This window comes from Anser anser, assembly GCF_964211835.1.
Source record: "Anser anser genome assembly, chromosome: W".
NCBI lineage: Eukaryota > Metazoa > Chordata > Aves > Anseriformes > Anatidae > Anser > Anser anser.
In genome coordinates this window covers 17,032,625-17,052,344 of record NC_139731.1, presented here as the reverse complement: position 1 = coordinate 17,052,344, position 19,720 = coordinate 17,032,625, and the positions used below count along the sequence as shown (strand labels likewise).

The 19,720-nt window shown below is 54.8% G+C and overlaps 1 protein-coding gene across 12 annotated transcripts; it reads right to left on the bottom strand.

Moving 5' to 3' along the window:
* Nucleotides 1-6,115: 6,115 nt before the first annotated feature.
* Nucleotides 6,116-19,654, bottom strand: LOC310888658 (uncharacterized protein). 12 transcript variants are annotated; one of them, XM_083815573.1, is made up of 11 exons: nt 19,523-19,654; nt 18,786-18,936; nt 14,530-14,603; nt 14,208-14,304; nt 12,285-12,617; nt 11,767-12,166; nt 11,049-11,199; nt 10,719-10,802; nt 9,461-9,607; nt 8,203-8,280; nt 6,116-7,061 (listed from the first exon to the last, which is right to left on the bottom strand). In XM_083815573.1, the coding sequence occupies exons 6-11, from the start codon at nt 11,992-11,994 to the stop codon at nt 6,250-6,252; spliced, it is 1,500 nt and encodes a 499-aa protein (XP_083671699.1). In that variant the 5' UTR covers nt 11,995-12,166; nt 12,285-12,617; nt 14,208-14,304; nt 14,530-14,603; nt 18,786-18,936; nt 19,523-19,654; the 3' UTR covers nt 6,116-6,249. The 12 variants fall into 12 exon arrangements, with proteins under 12 accessions (XP_083671699.1, XP_083671695.1, XP_083671700.1 ...); XM_083815569.1 differs by lacking the exon at nt 19,523-19,654 and adding an exon at nt 19,113-19,315; XM_083815574.1 differs by lacking the exon at nt 19,523-19,654 and adding an exon at nt 19,113-19,315 and having other exon boundaries at nt 12,285-12,574.
* Between the last annotated feature and the right edge of the window lie 66 nt (nt 19,655-19,720).

The window sequence follows — 19,720 nt, the reverse complement described above, 5'->3', positions numbered from 1 at the left end:
CCCCTGAGTTTCTATCAATGTTGTTTAAAAGGCACCTTCGATAACGCGGTATATTGTAGCCAGGATTACGCGCAGGGAGTGTGAGAAGCACTCCGTAGCCAGTAGCTTAGGCTCAGGCGGGGATCTCAGTGAAGTAGTAATTTATTTGCGATCGCAATGGCACGCGTCCCACAAGCAGGAGCGCGCCTACTAGTCACACAGTACGGTTTATGTACTTTCTTTCTCGACGACCGGGACCCTCCCCTGTTTCCCCATTGACTGGGTATTCCGGGTTCACAACCTATCTGACACTTCACAGACACTACGTGGCCTTCAGTTGCCGGCCTGTTCAATTTCAAATTTCTTTTGACTTTTTTACTGTTTGAAGTGGTAATGTTTCTTCACTGATCTGACTTGACACCGTGATTTTCACCTAGCTGCTCTGAGGAGTCCGGTTGTCTGCATTTTACAAGGTTGTCCATTAAGCTTTCTTATCACTGCGAGCCTAACTCAACACCGCATTCCTTCCCTCTAAACAACGTAACTCTGCAAAAACAACATTTTTATTCCCACAATTCCCCCCTTTTCTTCTTTATAAATTGTTGATTTTTGCAAAACTTTTCTCTGCGGTGTAATTTGGTAGATCTCTTCCTCTTCTTCACCTTCTTTGCTTTCCATCCCCTCTAATATCATCACCTTACGTGAGTAAGGTGGTGGCTCCACGGTCATTTCTTTCGATAGTGCAGTTTCAGTGAACCGCTGTACTAGTCCTTTTACACAGGGGATAATGCAAAAACCAAGGGTTGTCAAAACTCCTGGTACTACGATCAAGGATGCAGATACGGACGCTAGGACCCCTTTCCATTTACCAAACCAAGATTCCGAACATCCTGTGATGGAAGTGCCTGTTCCTAATCATTCTGCCAATTCACTGGCAAGGGTGGTAAGCCCTTGCAACGCTCTAGTTACTGTGCCATCTGGGGCAGTATTATTGGGTATAAAAGTGCAACAATGGTTGCTCAGTATCACACACACACACACACACACACACCTCCTTTCTCCGCGATCAACATATCTAATCTATTTTGTTTTCCCAAGCCATTTTGCTGGTGGCATCTAGTTGTTCAGCGATTTCTCTTATCGCATCCCTTGTATGATTTATGAATATCTGCTGACTATAATAAATACTCTTATTGATTGTTACCCACCAGAACAGCGACTCAAACCCTGCAGCAATTTGATTCCTGGCTTTCTGTTCATCGGGAACTCCTCTAGGCACCCCAAGAGAATCTATGTACCCTCTATCATCAAATGATATTCCTAAGCCTCTTTTACTTCTTCTGGGTATTTGTGATGTTTCTCTTTCAAATGCCAGGGTGAAGGGTATAGCTAATTGAACAAGTGCAAAAATGCCTCCCGAATTAGATGGTAGGGTGGACCGTAAGATCTTCCCTCCGCAGTACCACCACAGATCTGCCCTGGGGATCTCAAGTCTTGAGCAGTTTCCCATCAGGTCCTTGGTAGCATTCAAGGTCCTCGTGCACAAGGCAAATTCTCCCAGATGCCGGGTAGCGCTCACACCCTGCCCTGAGAGGCAAGCTGCATGGTCACCTTTAGCTGTAGAGAATGCAGGGGGAACCCTGATATTGCTATCACGCAAGGAAGGGAACAGCAAAGAGAGAGACTTACAGGCCTCATTTCCCCAGGCAGTCTTTTCTTGATACAATGCAATCATACATCGCATCCCCTGGGAATCCCTGGTCCACCCCAATGGGAAGGGCACTATCCGGGCAGTCGGTCGTCCCGAGGCACAAGCATAGCAAGTGCTACGGTTGAGACTCTGGACAGCATATTTGACCCATTCTATCCAGGCATTCACATCCCCATACCCTGTTTCAATCTCAAATGTTTGAACTGCCACATTTCAAAGAGAGCCTCCTGTTTTCTCTCCTGTTTTCTCCTTGAGTTTCTCCCTTTCTCTGATGGCAATAGAGGATCGTTTCCATACAGCTGTTCTCAATCTGGCTGTTGGGTCTCTCCCAGTTACTTGTTCTCTCTGCTCAGTTGTCATTGGGCATTTAAATCTCCACAAGCTAACACCTCACAAGCATCAAACATGACAGATTGTGGTACATAACCCTCTGTCACATTCACCCCTATTTTGACGGGGTATCCCATCTTACTATTATCTGGTCATGCCTTTTCCAAGTTGCCAATTGACCAAGCCCTTCTCTGAGGCCTACAGTCACTAGAAACAAAATTAATAGTTGATTTTTCCCGGTCATTATTTTTAACCCTTAGGTTTCCAAATAATTACCAATACAAAGAGTAAGATATATGTACCCTACTACTAGAACAAAAACCACTTGGGAGCACTTTGATTTGCTATAGGCCAGTCCTTTCTCATATAATTTCTGTGTTGTGCATTATTATTATTCCAGCCAGGATCAGCAAGGATCCTACTAGTTGTTACCTCACAAAGAAGGATGTACCTATCTCTACTTGGAAACGCATCAGTCCGTAGACTCTGACCCACCTAAAGACCCCTGCAACTGACTGAAGCAAAAACAAAGCACTTACCCCAAACTGCAGCCCAGGCAGAATGAGCTCTCTGATGGGATGCCTGTGACTCAGTTACCATTAGGCCCTGCCTGGAACCCAAAGCCAATCACCTGGGAAAGGGGAGGGGCAAAGCACAAGAAAGTAGAAAGCAGAAAGAGAGCAGGAGAAGCAGCAGCTGTTTTTCTTTTACTTTATTTTTTTCTAGCTTATCTGAACAGCATGCAGAGTACAGACCGGAGAACTGGCGTCTCTCTAGAAGCAACAATACCAATGCTTTTGCTTCAGCTTTGAATATTGAAATGACAATATGAGAAAGCAAGTTACTGAAGCTAACTGGAATTAGCTCAACTTTTCTTCTGCACAGGAAGAAAAATTTAACAGCATAACATATTACACCCCAAAACCAAAATCAATGTAGTAACATCACTCGCAGGAAAAAATGTAGTAAATGATGTAGTAACATCACTGGCGGCCCCGGGGCGCCTGCAGTACCCACTTTTGGCCACCAGGCGGCGGCAGAGGGCGCCGGGGGCGCCACCGCGCATGCGCGGCCCCGCGGCGCCTGCAGTACCCACTTTTGGCCACCAGGCGGCGGCAGAGGGCGCCGGGGGGCGCCACCGCGCATGCGCGGCCCCGGGGCGCCTGCAGTACCCACCTTCGGCCACCAGGCGGCGGCAGAGGGCGCCGGGGGGCGCCACCGCGCATGCGCGGCCCCGCGGCGCCTGCAGTACCCACCTTTGGCCACCAGGCGGCGGCAGAGGGCGCCGGGGGGCGCCACCGCGCATGCGCGGCCCCGCGGCGCCTGCAGTACCCACTTTTGGCCACCAGGCGGCGGCAGAGGGCGCCGGGGGGCGCCACCGCGCATGCGCGGCCCCGGGGCGCCTGCAGTACCCACCTTTGGCCACCAGGCGGCGGCAGAGGGCGCCGGGGGGCGCCACCGCGCATGCGCGGCCCCGGGGCGCCTGCAGTACCCACTTTTGGCCACCAGGCGGCGGCAGAGGGCGCCGGGGGGCGCCACCGCGCATGCGCGGCCCCGCGGCGCCTGCAGTACCCACCTTTGGCCACCAGGCGGCGGCAGAGGGCGCCAGGGGGCGCCACCGCGCATGCGCGGCCCCGCGGCGCCTGCAGTACCCACCCTTGGCCACCAGGAGGCGGCAGAGGGCGCCGGGGGCGGCACCGCGCATGCGCGGCCCCCCGGCGCCTGCAGTACCCACTTTTGGCCACCAGGCGGCGGCAGAGGGCGCCGGGGGGCGCCACCGCGCATGCGCGGACCCCGGCGCCTGCAGTACCCACTTTTGGCCACCAGGCGGCGGCAGAGGGCGCCGGGGTCGCCACCGCGCATGCGCGGCCCCCCGGCGCCTGCAGTACCCACTTTTGGCCACCAGGCGGCGGCAGAGGGCGCCGGGGGGCGCCACCGCGCATGCGCGGCCCCGGGGCGCCTGCAGTACCCACCTTCGGCCACCAGGCGGCGGCAGAGGGCGCCGGGGGGCGCCACCGCGCATGCGCGGCCCCGCGGCGCCTGCAGTACCCACTTTTGGCCACCAGGCGGCGGCAGAGGGCGCCGGGGGGCGCCACCGCGCATGCGCGGCCCCGGGGCGCCTGCAGTACCCACCTTCGGCCACCAGGCGGCGGCAGAGGGCGCCGGGGGGCGCCACCGCGCATGCGCGGCCCCGGGGCGCCTGCAGTACCCACTTTGGCCACCAGGCGGCGGCAGAGGGCGCCGGGGGGCGCCACCGCGCATGCGCGGCCCCGCGGCGCCTGCAGTACCCACTTTTGGCCACCAGGCGGCGGCAGAGGGCGCCGGGGGGCGCCACCGCGCATGCGCGGCCCCGGGGCGCCTGCAGTACCCACCTTTGGCCACCAGGCGGCGGCAGAGGGCGCCGGGGGGCGCCACCGCGCATGCGCGGCCCCGCGGCGCCTGCAGTACCCACTTTTGGCCACCAGGCGGCGGCAGAGGGCGCCGGGGGGCGCCACCGCGCATGCGCGGCCCCGCGGCGCCTGCAGTACCCACTTTTGGCCACCAGGCGGCGGCAGAGGGCGCCGGGGGGCGCCACCGCGCATGCGCGGCCCCGGGGCGCCTGCAGTACCCACCTTCGGCCACCAGGCGGCGGCAGAGGGCGCCGGGGGGCGCCACCGCGCATGCGCGGCCCCGCGGCGCCTGCAGTACCCACTTTTGGCCACCAGGCGGCGGCAGAGGGCGCCGGGGGGCGCCACCGCGCATGCGCGGCCCCGGGGCGCCTGCAGTACCCACCTTCGGCCACCAGGCGGCGGCAGAGGGCGCCGGGGGGCGCCACCGCGCATGCGCGGCCCCGCGGCGCCTGCAGTACCCACTTTTGGCCACCAGGCGGCGGCAGAGGGCGCCGGGGGGCGCCACCGCGCATGCGCGGCCCCGCGGCGCCTGCAGTACCCACTTTTGGCCACCAGGCGGCGGCAGAGGGCGCCGGGGGGCGCCACCGCGCATGCGCGTCCCCCCGACGCCTGCAGTACCCACTTTTGGCCACCAGGCGGCGGCAGAAGGCGCCGGGGGGCGCCACCGCGCATGCGCGGCCCCGGGGCTCCTGCAGTACCCACTTTTGGCCACCAGGCGGCGGCAGAGGGCGCCGGGGGGCGCCACCGCGCATGCGCGGCCCCGGGGCGCCTGCAGTACCCACTTTTGGCCACCAGGCGGCGGCAGAGGGCGCCGGGGGGCGCCACCGCGCATGCGCGGCCCCCCGGCGCCTGCAGTACCCACTTTTGGCCACCAGGCGGCGGCAGAGGGCGCCGGGGGCGCCACCGCGCATGCGCGGCCCCCCGGCGCCTGCAGTACCCACTTTTGGCCACCAGGCGGCGGCAGAGGGCGCCGGGGGGCGCCACCGCGCATGCGCGGCCCCGGGGCGCCTGCAGTACCCACGTTTGGCCACCAGGCGGCGGCAGAGGGCGCCGGGGGCGCCACCGCGCATGCGCGGCCCCCCGGCGCCTGCAGTACCCACTTTTGGCCACCAGGCGGCGGCAGAGGGCGCCGGGGGGCGCCACCGCGCATGCGCGGCCCCGCGGCGCCTGCAGTACCCACTTTTGGCCACCAGGCGGCGGCAGAGGGCGCCGGGGGGCGCCACCGCGCATGCGCGGCCCCGCGGCGCCTGCAGTACCCACTTTTGGCCACCAGGTGGCGGCAGAGGGCGCCACAGCATATGCGCGGCCCCGAGGCGCCTGCAGTACCCACTTTTTGCCACCTGGTGGCGCAGAGGGCGCCACAGCATATGCGCGGCCCCGAGGCGCCTGCAGTACCCACTTTTCGCCACCAGGCGGCGGCAGAGGGCGCCACAGCGTATGCGGTGCCCCGAGGCGCCTGCAGTACCCACTTTTCGCCACCTGGTGGCGCAGAGGGCGCCACAGCATATGAGCAGCCCCGAGGCGCCTGAAGTACCCACTTTTCGCCACCAGGCGGCGCAGAAGGCCCCAGGGGGCACCACAGCATATGCGCTGACCCAAGGCGCCTGCAGTACCGGATTTTCACCAGCAGGCGGCGGAAGGGGGCATTCAAAGGCGCCACCGCGCATGCGTGGCCCCTCGCCGCCTGCAGTACCCGCTTCTCGCCGGCAGGATGCGTCCTGAGGGCAGCAGGGACAGCTTCCCAGACCATTTTCCCAGAGAAAGCACAAACGAAAACAGCAGAAATTTGCACCCCACGCCGCCTCAGGGAGGAAGGGTCTGCCTTGAGCAACGTGCCGCTCACGGCTGGGAAGCTGAGCGGTGGCAAGCTGAAACAGTACATTTTTTATCGGGACAAAAAAGGCAGGGAGATAATAACAACGAACCCAACATGGGCAACGGGATGCTCAGAGCCCAATGACCACAACTCCCGGCTTGCTTGGGGAATGGTGCTCCTGGCGGCTTGACACTGCAGACACCATGGAGCCAGCCCCAGGCTTCCCCACCTGCAGCCCAGCACCCGCGGACCTGTGCCTGCCACCCCATGCCACCCCCTCCTGGGCTTTGCTTGCCCCAGCCGCCAATCCCCCGGGACCCGGCCTCCACAACGCCATCCCCTGCCCTGGGGGTCCTGCCGGGAACCCCCAGCCCCCTCCCCACTTGCGCCTCTGCAAGCAGCCCCCGCCACCCAGAGCAGTCCCCCCAGCATGGGGAGCAAAGACAGCAGTGAGCTGCCCCCCCACCCGGCAGGGCTGGCCCCGCACTCCGAGGGGTCGTCAGCATCCAGCGGCCGGTGGACACGGGGCCACGCCCCCCCTCCACACCCACCCCGCTACGGAACCTGCACCCACACACAGACGGCGGCAGCCACTTCCCCCGATGGCAACCACCAAAGGGGGCACAGGCCGGAAAGCAAACTTTATTAAACTGCTGTGCAGGACTCCCGGGAGGGGGGCTGCGGTGGGGCTCCCTGCCCGGTCGTTCTCCCCTTCCCCTGGCGGGCAAGGCAAAGAGCGGCGTCCGTCTGTCCGTCCGTCCCTCCCTGCGTGGGGAGCGGATGCTGGAAGTGGGCTTCTCACTGTCGCTGCTTTGGGCAGTTGCGGAGTAATTGCCTTAAGTAACAAGGCAAATTAAACTCATATTCACCTTTTAAAGAAAGCGTACAGCATCGAAGAAGCTTTCAGGGTGGAGGGTAGCTGCGCTACCTAAGCGTTCCCTAGGCCTCCAACTTTACGTGCTATCGCACTAGGGGAACTTGGTGTGCTGACTCTAAGGAAGGGGACGGAGCGTAAAGCGCAGTGGAAACACCACGGATAGGCTCTGCGACCAGATGGGGACCAGATGCTCTTGTGCACACTGAGACCGATAAGCTGCACGTTTGCTACCCTGAGCCAACGACCTGTCATGTTTTTAACAAAACACTGCACTCTAGGGAACTTTTGCTCATTCTAATATCATCATAATACCAAAACACACCTCCATCCCAAAAGCTCCGTGTCTCCAAGGTGCGACCACCCCTCACTGAGGGCATGCTCTGAGTTTCTCAGACCCCTCTACCTTTAAATGAAAGCAAGAAAACTTTACACCAAACATAACCAAGGTATGCCTGACTAGAGTCACTCAAGCCCCACCTAAAGGAGAGAAAATAGATGTAAACTGTCTTAAGTGAAAGGGGGTGTTAGGGAAGATACCATCACCAAGGATACCTTTCTGACTTCCAGGATCAGTCGACGGGCTGAGCCTCTCTTCCCCCCGCACTGGGACGCCGTGGGGTAATATTTGAACGCTTGGTTGTACCAGGTGTCTCCTTGGAAACTTAGAAATCTCTAGAGCCTTTGTGCCTTTTAATGCATTAACAGCCAGGACGAGTACCTGTGTATTTCATGCGTGCTCGCTTGCTTTCGCGGACAGTGAATTTATCGCCAGCGATCCAAAGAACCTGTGTCCTTGTTGCTGTAATAAATTGCTGTTCATTGCATTGTTCCTAGCCGTGACAGTTCTCATTGAACGCGACTAGAGCGAGGGCGTGCTACGTTATTGGTGAATCCGTGACCGTGATAGTTCAGTAACCTGAATCCGACCAGACCCGTAACAGTTAGTCAGCTACGCCCCTTAGCGTGACAGTATTTCATAGGGAAAAACATTAAGCCTAAGATTTCCCATGCCTAAGGCCCTGGGGGTCAGGCAGAGAAGGAACCCGAGACTCTTAGCCATGCGACTCCTGAGAATTGCAGCTTACAGTTAGTCACTCACCGTCTTCCGGTCTCACAGGATGAGGCAGAGGTATAATCAATTCCTTCTCCATCTCTCTGGAAAGAGCTTTTCTCCTATCTATGACAAAGGAAAAAAAAAAAAAAAGTTGTGATCATGGGAGTCAGTACACAAAGCCACACGCTGTGAATTCACTACTACAGTTAAGATCATTTTTAGTCAAAAAACACCTCGGCAGCAATGTTACCACTGCAAACATAGCGTGGCAAGAAAAATTCCACTCAAGGTAAAGTAAAGGGCAAGCTAAAAGGACGAATGACGTGACCAAAGGCAACTGCAACAACCATCTTCCAGATGGTTCCACAGCCCTCGTCCACAGCCCTCAGATTTCACGGTCGTCTTTCCTGACGAATGAATCCTGGAAGAACAGAAAAGATACACAAGGTGTCCTTTGTGGAGCCTTTGGGGAGACTACTGAAAGGAAAACCAAACCAAAAAACTAGGAACAGCAAGCGGCATGTACGTTGGTTCTGTTAACAGAGTAACGCTAACGTACTAGAAATTTCCACGTTCTTTGCCCTCTACCTTGAAAAAGTCACCCAATTCTGTCAGTGTTCACCATCGCCTTTTTTTTTTTTTTAATTTTCACGTGGACATCTGAGGAAAACATTTCGAGTCCCTGTCATCAAGGGAGAGGAGGAGAAAAAAAAAAAGAGAGGGATGAGGGGGGAAGAAGCGCAGCCATTCCTTCATTCCTTGCCTCAGTAACGCGAGCAAAAAGCTCAGGCGCTCGGCAACAATGTGCTTTGAAAGACAAAACACAGAAGAAACTGCATGTTATTTTATCTCAGCTGTAGAGTCACGTGTATTTGTACCTGCTCATTTAGTCATCTGACAGTTTATTTTGCTACAGACGCTACAGAACATAGAGACTGCGAGGTTACTACAACCTTTTGTAACCGATGCGATCTTTGGTAGGAATAGCTATCTAAAAGAGCCAACAAAATCCCCTTCGTCGACAGCCATTTGAACTTTTATCGTCTAACAATAGTCCTACAAACATCCCCCGGGATGCTCAACTTCAGAAACTTTCCGTTCAACCTGAGGCAGAACAAGCCCTTACCCTAGACACCTTCACCTGGCTCTCCACTGCTAGCAGAGTAGCACTCCGATACTGCCCAGTACGCGCTGCAGCCTACTCGCTTACACGTATTTACTGCGGCCTGGTTCGATACGCTCACAGAGAGACCCATGAAAAATCCACCCTTTCTTTCAGAAAAGTAAATAAAGACATACATACATATGACACAGTAAGGAAGAAAAGCTGAACACACGGGATGCCGTCCTTTACCGAGGGGCAGATCCAACATCAGCACAGGGAGCTTTGGGGCACGTGAGCGATCATCTACACCAGCCATCGGAACAAGCCAAACGCACGCACACGAGCCTCGATTTAAAAAAAAAAAACAAAAACAAACAAAAAAAAGTTAAGTTCCTTTATAACTTATGGAAGTAACAACCTACAGCTTAGATGCAGTTGGATTGCATCAGCTTAGGGACTGCCTCCTTCAAAATGCGCGGGCGGGTGGGAAAACCAGTCTCGAAAACCTGTTGCCTAACAGGAGACTGTTGCCTGCTCCTCCATAGGTTACGTTCCTCCAAGCATCGTCCTGTTCCTGGATTTTACCAGCCACAACGGGATGGTCCCACTGGCATGAGTCGGGGACGCTTCGCACAGGGTTTATTTGACGCTGAAGTAAGTCTTCTGCGGGTATAAGTAACGCAGCACGAGATGGAAAGTAAGCTAAGGCACCGTCTGCAGCACAACACTTGTGCGATATTGGACCTGAGGGGACCAGTCAAAGCCTGCAATAATCGCTGAACGGGTGGGTAAGTAGGGAGCCCTACGGGAAACAGAGTTCATGTTCTGCGAAGCTCTTTTCCCGTCAAGAAGAGGACCTTTTCTATTCAGCGTCTTTACCGAACTTTAGGCTACTTCCTATTCGCTTTGGCAAGTTAGCCTCCGTAGAAGCCAAGAGATTTTAAACTGCCAAGCACCATTGATAGCTCCTGTTCTCTGACGACAGGCAATTTCAATCAGGGCGCTAGTTAATAGGAAAGTCTGGCTCTGTTTCACGCAAATCAAGTACCTAAACCACAGACAGGAGTCTGCAGAAAGAATGCTTTAAAAGGTGAATTTAAAGAGAGGGATGATACTCACGTTTCCAACATTTCTGCAATGACTGTGGCAAAAAAGGCTGCACCAGGGACGTCTCTATCATTCCCTCTAGGATTTAGCAACTCCATACAGTTATGGGTCAAACACCACAGCTTCAACGCAAGGCAGACCTCGAAGGTCACGTTTCTGTCTGCGTATCGAGTTCCGCTGGAAAGCCCCCAGCCGCTCAATTCCCAAGCAACTTTGCCACGGCCAGCGCTTACCTGGAGTTTTGCTTTCTCTCGCTGCTCAGTACGGGCCCAAGGCCTCTTTTGTTGCACACAGTTCAAGCAAAACTCTCGGGACATAACCAACAGACAGACAGACAGGCAGAAATCACCGCTCACGTCTGTCTTGACCGACCACAACCAGCGTTCTGGAAAGCCCCGCAAGCACCGGTGTATTTCTAGGACAACTCTGAAAGCTGAGGCGGGACAAAGGTTAGCCTCTTGTACCACAGACTGAGCAACAAAGAGACAGAGGTCGACAGGCCAATTCGTTCTAGGTCTAAGAAGCTACTACAGCTTGGCAGGCACCATGCGGCTTTCCTTTGCGCTTCCCCGCGCCGAGTGGTTCGCGCTTCTGCAAATTCAATCAGGCCTTTGAGCCTGAGGTGCAGGAAAGTTACTAGAGCACACCTGGATTTCACCCGGAGGTCGCTGCGACTTACCCGGACAGCTGGGACAGACGGGCTGCTCTTTCTCCTGGGAAACCTGCGACTGCAGCACGCCAGCTGCAGCTTTCCTCCCTTCAGCTGCTGCGCCACCTTCGCTCGGCGACAAACCCCGCGGGGGTCCCAGCGGCGGGGAGCTGCTTCTGCCCTGGTGAGCCGCAGGGAAAGGAGAGAGCCGGCCGTCAGCACGCGGGGGGAGGAAAACCTCCGAGGCGCAGCCCGACGATCGAGCGCAGCGAGGACCCGCGCCCGGCCGCCGCAGCCCCCACCCCTCCCGGCCCGACGCTCCGGGGAAGCGCCCCCGAAGGCTCTCGCTCGCCTCACCGCCGGCAGCCGCGCTCGCAGCCAGCGGCAACCTGCGCCTCCCGGCGCGCACGGCCCGGCCCCGGCCCCGGCTCGGGGAAAGACCGGCCGCGCGCCACAGAACTACAGCTCCCAGCATGCCGCGGGACGGAGCAGTCCATCCGCCCCAGAGGGGAGTCGGCCAAGCGCACGCAACCGCCCCCCCCCGCGCCGCTTCGCCCCCCTCTCCCCCAGCCCTCCGAAGCCCTGCGCAGTGCAGACCCCGCCGCACGCCCGGCCCGGTCCGCTCCGCTCCGGCGCGGCGCCGCCCCCGCCCCGCACAAGGGCCGTTTCCGCAGAAGCCGCCGACCGCGTGGCGCCCCAACCGCCCGCCGCCTGGCCCCCTCCCGGCCCGGCCCGGGGCGGCACCGACCACCAACTTCGTTGCGGCACCGCGCCTCGGCGGCCCGGCCCGGCCCGACAGCTTCCGCCCATAGTGCCGGCAAGCCCTGCACGGCACCTCCGCCCTGGGTTCCTCCGAGCCAATCACGGAGCGTTTCCGCCCTGAGTTAAGGCTAGCCGTGACGCCGCTTCCGCCCTGGGTTCCCAGCCAATCATGAAGCGTATCCGCCCTCAATGACGGCTCGCCAGGACACCACATCCGCCCTCACGGTCCAGCCAATCACGGAGCCGTTTTGGCCCTCAGGGAAGGCACGCCCTGACGTCACTTCCGCCCTCGGTTCCCTCGCAGGTAACGGGTCTCAAACCAGTTTGTTCCCTTTCAACAATAACGGAGCGCGGCTGTGCTTCAGAACGATTGCATTTCTTGAAATCTATAGGAAGCAGTCCGTGAAATGTGATCTCGGAACCTCGTCTTTTAAGCATTAGAGGCAAACCTGCTATTTGTATGTGCTCCTTAGAAGCTAAACTGTCAGTCTGCAATTGTTTTACCTTTACTGCAACTCAGGACCGCACTCGGAGCGCTGACTCAATGCCGTGTGTGCTGTCTCCAGCTAGCTGTCAGGCGCACGCTGCTCCACGGAGAAGTCAAATTTCCTCTGTAATTGCTTACCCAAACCAGTATGAGACGCAATAGGAAACTAGGGAGGAAGCAACCTCTCCTCTGCACTCAGAGTCCGTCCTGCCGTCAGCTACAGCATGGGACAGAAACCGTATTATTCAGATGCGGAGGTATCAAAGATGATCCTCTGAAGTCGCATCGGAGAACTTGAGGCTGGGGGCTGGCAGGAAAAAAAGTAACTAACAAGACAAGCCATCCTAAGTCTGTAAAAAAAATAGAAAAAAAGGAAAAAATAGAAAAAGGTTGGAGGGTGGGGGTGGGAAGGCAGTAAGAATCAGCCTGATAAAAGGTTTACAAATGAGATGAAGATGAAGAGGAGAAGGGGAGAGATTGTCTATGCAAGGCAAGAGACCCAGGAGGCAAAGGCTGAAGTCTAGGCAGGCAGACTAGAATGTGACGAGGAAACATACTGGCTTTCTATGAAGAACAGAGCTAGCAGCAAGGAAGTAATAATGGCAGACGAGGGAGACTAGGGCCTTTTCCTTTCACGTGAACATACTCCCTTCACTAGAGCATACTCCCCTTCAGTATGAAACGAGGACCAACGCTCACAAAATTCAGTTATAAAATAGGAAGCTGCCCTTTGGCAGTCTCTTTCTAAGTGCCCATACCCATCACTTGCTCCTCAAACACTTGCTCATATGTTAGAGAAATGCTCAATCCGTCTTGCTAAAAATACTAGCAGTGAGAGCCTAGACTCATCGCTCCACAAGTGAGTGAAAGCAATCATTCTGCCTCAGTGCAAACATGCAGTATCAGTATGGGACAGACCACTCACAGCCTAGAGCTTCTACTTTCTGTGCTAATTTTTTTTAGCATATATTCTTAACAGTTGCCATTTGTTATTAACAATCTATATCAAACATTTGATGTTTAATGGTAGCCTGCAACTCAGCTGTGTTCGGCATGGACAGGAAAGTGCTCATTGGTAGGAACCTCATAAATTGCAAGTTAGGCAGGGAACCTACATTATAAGACACGTGCAGAAACCGCAGCACCTGAATGTAAGCTAACTCCTTCTCTACGCTGGGTATCAAAAACCAACCCTGCATAACTCTCGACATTGCAGAAGCAAGTCCCAAGAATGTGCCCGTAGAGAAAAAAAATTGGGATGGCAACAGAATTCATTTCAGAAGAGTCTTTTGAGGCAAGACTTCTTGCAGCCTTCCAGTAACTCACCAACAGAAATACGCTTTTGTTATCAAAGATCTCTCTGCATTACAGTTTGTGACGTGCCAGTTTCACACATTTTCTAACCCAAGACCAGCTTCTCGATGCACCCCTCGAACACAAAAGAACGGATTTAGCCTATGCTGCCTGAACTGTACTTTCCTCGGTCAGAAGGTAACACGGTTCGTTCCGGAAAGCATCATTTTTCAGTAACAACCTTCCCCACAGGGGCCAAACATTACGTTAACCAGCCCAGGAGATACTCATGCTATTTCATACATGACGATAACAGGGCAGATACTTGCTATATTCAATTTCTAAAGCGAGCCTCCTTTGGCAAAATAAAACGCTATTTATTTATTTAGATTTTTATTTTTTTAAACAACGCTGTGGGTTGCTGTTTTCAAAGGCCTCTCTGTCTTCTCTGATGAAGACATCTCTCATGTAATTATGGAAGCTGCAGCTGTTTCCACTGACAAGCTCTCAAAGTCCTGGGCTCACTAACCTGTGACAGCCATAATATCCAATTGCAGGTGACGGAATATTCTAGTTCTGCCCATTTCCTTTGAGGCCCAGAAAAGCTCATGACAACAGGAGTACCATGAAAGGACCCATAATATTACCTTTATTTTCAGCTTCTTCTAAGTCCTCGTTTGCCAAGAGAATTTCTTCTCTCTGATCAGGTAATAAGTCAGCAAGACAATAATCAATCTCCGCTCTCTGAAAGAGAAAAGTTTCTGAACTGCATCCTTATATGAAGTCCATGGTGTTTGACATCTGGCTCACTTCAGCTCATTTCTACTGACACATCTTCTCACCGTCTTGACTCCCTGAATGCTTGGAGCCAGCTGATTTTTTCCAGGACCCATTTGTGTTATAAACCTGTATTTTAAGGCTTGCCACGTGTTCCCAACCTTAAAGAGTGAGCACATACTGTTCTCTCACCTGCTCAGGCTGCAGAGCTGCCAGGGTCCTGCCACCAGCTCGAGCCCTTTCACCCTGCTGCTCTGCTGGAGGGCCTGCCAAAACAAACAAACAAAACACAACCACAAGACACGCAGACAAAGGTTACAGCCCATGTGGGAGGAAAGGAACGCTAACCTTTCATCTTCCAACTCCTTACTCAAAGCAGGAAAACAGGTACGGTCCTAATAGACATATCAAAGAAATTCACTGTATGCCAGAACAGGAAAATCTGTATCAGATACCAAAATGCTGCCACGGTCCCCGAGCATAGCCCTTTCCAAGGCATCACGGAGATTCAGCAAGATCATCCAGGTCACAGGGGACAAACAAGCTTGTATCAAAGCTGCACACAGCTTGTATCAAAGAGACTTGACAAAGAGCAAAAGAATACAAGGACGGCTAAATCTCAGGGCGTAGGAGAAAACTGAAAACAGGGAGGCATCCTTTGAAAAAGTTTAATTAGACAACTAACGAAAAGAGAAAAGATTGCAAAACAACACGGGAACGTACAAACGGCGCTGGAAGCCAAAAGCGGCCTGAGTAACAGCTTGCAGAATAGCTGCTCTCTCCACACCTCTCCCTGTGCACACTGAAGGGTTCCTACGGAAGAAAGGTTTTCTTCTTGGCGTGGATATCAAAGAACCTGTCTCAAACTGAAACGATACAGAACAAGTTTTGAAACAGAAGCAGAAGTAACAAGTCAAAAGGCTCACGCAGCATTTCACTAAGGAGTTCTCAAGTAGCTCACGGATAAGCTACGTTTTCATTTTTAACTCTCTTGAAATTGTCTGTAGGACAGATGACTTGAAATGTGACTAATAGGCCCGGACTTCTATTTCAGAAGCGTCCTACAGAAATTGCCAGAGCAGGAATTCCCACGTTAAGGAAAATAACAGGAGGTAAGAAAAGAACTAGCGGACACTTGATTAAGAAGACTTAATTAAGGAGCGTTAAAACAGCTTTTTAAAGCGAGGTCATACTTTATAAAGTAGAGCGTATTTTCGTGTTCTTTGAAAAAAAGTGACACACGCGAGGAGATAAGAGTTCATTTTAAAAAGGTACCTGAATATTTAAAGCGTGTTTTGGAAGACAGAAGACAAAAGAAAGAATGGGAGTAACCACGTTCCATGGTAGAGGAAGGGTCGCAGTAAGATTTCACCTTTACTTTTGCTGTTCACCATACTTGTAATTGTCTGAGACGTGGGGTTACAAGATGAAAAGCTTTATAGCTGATACAAATTTATTGCAGTAGGACAAAGTGAAAAGCGCTGATATCGCACTTTTTCCCAGAAAGGAACTTCTCGGAAAAGGAGCTAAGTTTCCTGGTGGACGCCAACTTGAACACGAAACAGCAATGTGCCTTTGCTGCAAAAGCAGCTGAGGGTATCCTGGGTGGCATTAGGCAAAGTATTGCCAGCAGGTCAAGAAAGGCGATCCTCCGCCTCTGCTCAGGAACGGTGAGGCCGCACCTGGAGTGCTGGGCCTGGGCCTCCCAGTACAGGAGAGACCTGGACACACTGCAAAGAGTCCAACGGAGGGCCACGAGGACGGTAAGGGACTGAAGCACCTTTCCTATGAGGACAGGCTGGGAGAGCTGGGACCGTTCGGCCTGGAGAAGAGGAGGCTTGGAGGGGACCTCATCGACGTCTGTAAATACACGAAGGGAGGGTGGAAGGAAGACAAAGCCAGACTTTTCTAACTGGTACCCAAGGAACAAAAAAGGAGGCAACAGACACAGGCCGAAACATAGGATGTTCCCCTCCTGTGGTTTCCTGAACATCAGTAAATACTTTTTCGCTGTGAGGGTGACTGAGCACTAGCGTAGGCTGCCCAGGGAGGTCGTGGAGTCACAGTCTTTGTGAGGTTTCAAAACCTGTTTGGACGTGGTCCTGGAAAACCAGATCTGGGTGGCTCTGCTTGAGCAGGGGTGTTGGACCAGGTGACCTCTGGAGGTCCTTCCGACCTCAACCAGCCTGTGATTCCTTTGCAGCCGCTATGCAACCAAATAGCAAGTACAATTCAAAGCAGATAAACGTGAAGAAATGCAGAGGCAAAAGGGGAAATCAGGCCTCGGTACTGCACATAATCCTATGAAAACATCACCCCAATGCTCATCAGCGTCGAAGAGCAACTTACACGTTTAAGCTTTTGGAAAAGGCCTAGGAAAGGCAACAAGAAACATCACCAGTCTGATCAAAACTCAAAGTTAGCCTTGCTATCTCATAAACTGAAGGTTCATTTGCATCTTGGATGCTACACAGAATTTTATTTTTGCCTATCTTAAAAAGGTCACAGTAGAATAAAAACAGTTTCAGCCAAGAGAAACAGGGATCGCCAAACTTTTGGAACAGTTTCTATCATTTTTGTTGTTTTTTTTCCTGAGGCAGTCATTTCAACTAGAATCAACCATGAAATCCATCTGAAACAGCTGGAAGAAACTGTGGTTATGAAAAGCCAACCTCCTCCTTCCTTCTCGGGGCCTACAATATGGACCAAAGTCCAGAAGCCACCGAAGGAAACACGTCTGGAGATGATAAAAAGAGTACGTGATTTTGTTGATGTCCTGGTGTGAAACTGTACCTACCACCTTCCTCTTTCTAGAAAAGTGCCTTCAGCATCAACAGGTGACAGACTTCACGGCAGCACAGCTCACAAGACTAGACCACTACCAGCCACACGTCTGGGAGACAGAAAAGCTAGCAAGCTCCAGGTATCTGGAAAGCAATATCCAGGACATGTAAAGTACCCACAAATCACTGAAAGACAGAATCCACTGCCGGAAGAAGCAAACGATTGTAGAATAGCGTTCGGCTTATATGCAGGGAAAGACTATGTATTTAGAATCAGGAGTATTACTCATGACTATATACAATTCCGAGGAGCTAGCAGAAGTACCGTAGCGTCCACACAGGGCGTGCCTTCCAATCCTTTTACCGGCTTTGTTGCCCTCCTCTGTACGCTTTCAGGGATCTTAACGTTCTTTTTATATCGTAGAGCCCAGAATCGCACACAATATTGAAGGAGAGGCTTCGCCAACGCTAAATACAGTGGGAGAATCACCTCTTTTGACCAGCTGGCTACGCTGTGTTTAATATATCCCAAAATGCTAGACGATAACCCGTGCTTCTGAATCCTTTAGCTATCTTCCCAGGGCCCTGAAATTTATTTTGATTGAACACAGACTTCTTGCTGCAACTTTGTTGGTACCCACGTGAAAGAGCAGGAGTAGGGAATGATCTGAAGTTTGAACTAAGCTCGTAAGCTCGCTAGCAATGTCCCTGATCCAAGCCCCAGGCAGGTAGAAAAGCTCTCGGTAAAGATGGTCTGGTCTGCAGATGGGAGCCTCTGTTCCCTTCACAAGGCAGTCACCTGTGACTATAACCTGGCACTATTTCTTCACAACGCTGGCCTTGATCTCTCGATCACTCTACAATTCCACGAAAGGAATTGCCTCCCAAGTCGTTCTTGACTGACCGCAACTAGCGTTCCGGAAAGCCCTGCAAGCACTTGTTCATTGTTTCTAGGATAATTCTTAAAGCTGAAGCGGGACAAAATTTTGTCCACAGAGGCCTTCGGGGAGACTTCTGAAAGGAAAACCAGGCCAAACCAAAAAACTAGGAACAGCAAGCGGCGTGTACGTCGGTTTTGCTAACAGAGTAACACTAACGTACTAGAAATTTCCACGTTCTTTGCCCTCTACCTTGAAAGTGTCACCCAATTCTGTCAGTGTTCACCATCAGCTTCTTTTTTTTTTTTTTAAATTTTCACATGGACATCTGAGAAAAACATTTCGAGTCCCCGTCATCGAGGGAGAAGAGGAGAGGAAAAAAAGAAAAAGAGAGGGGGGTGGGGAAGAAGCACAGCCATTCCTTTCCTCAGTAACGTGAGCAAAAAGCTCAGGCGCTCGGCAACAACAGAATCGTGGAATATCCTGAGTTGGAAGGGACCACCGAGGATCATCGTTAAGGATCACCGAGTCAAACAACGCGCTTTGAAAGACAAAACGCAGAACAACCTGCACGTTATTTAATCTCAGCTGTAGAGTCACGTGTATTTGTACCCGCTCATTCCTTCACCTGCCAGTTTCTTGTGCTACAGACGTTACAGAACACACAAACTGCAAGGTTACTACTACCTTTTGTAACCGATGCGACCTTTGGTAGGGCTAGCCGTCTAAGAGAGCCACCAAAATCCCCTTCACGCCTGGATTTCACCCGGAGGTCGCTGCGACTTACCCGGACAGCTGGGACAGACGGGCTGCTCTTTCTCCTGGGAAACCTGCGACTGCAGCACGTCAGCTGCAGCTTTCCTCCCTTCAGCTGCTGCGCCACCTTCGCTCGGCGACAAACCCCGCGGGGGTCCCAGCGGCGGGGAGCTGCTTCTGCCCTGGTGAGCCGCAGGGAAAGGAGAGAGCCGGCCGTCAGCGCGCGGGGGGAGGAAAACCTCCGAGGCGCAGCCCGACGATCGAGCGCAGCGAGGACCCGCGCCCGGCCGCCGCAGCCCCCACCCCTCCCGGCCCGACGCTCCGGGGAAGCGCCCCCGAAGGCTCTCGCTCGCCTCACCGCCGGCAGCCGCGCTCGCAGCCAGCGGCAACCTGCGCCTCCCGGCGCGCACGGCCCGGCCCCGGCCCCGGCTCGGGGAAAGACCGGCCGCGCGCCACAGAACTACAGCTCCCAGCATGCCGCGGGACGGAGCAGTCCATCCGCCCCAGAGGGGAGTCGGCCAAGCGCACGCAACCGCCCCCCCCCGCGCCGCTTCGCCCCCCTCTCCCCCAGCCCTCCGAAGCCCCGCGCAGTGCAGACCCCGCCGCACGCCCGGCCCGGTCCGCTCCGCTCCGGCGCGGCGCCGCCCCCGCCCCGCACAAGGGCCGTTTCCGCAGAAGCCGCCGACCGCGTGGCGCCCCAACCGCCCGCCGCCCGCCGCCTCGCCCCCTCCCGGCCCGGCCCGGCCCGGGGCGGCACCGACCACCAACCTCGTTGCGGCACCGCGCCGCGGCGGCCCGGCCCGAGCTGAGCCCGGCGCGGCCCGGCCCGACAGCTTCCGCCCATACTGCCGGCAAGCCCTGCACGGCACCTCCGCCATGGGTTCCTCCGAGCCAATCACGGAGCGTTTCCGCCCTGAGTTAAGGCTAGCCGTGACGCCACTTCCGCCCTCACGGTCCAGCCAATCA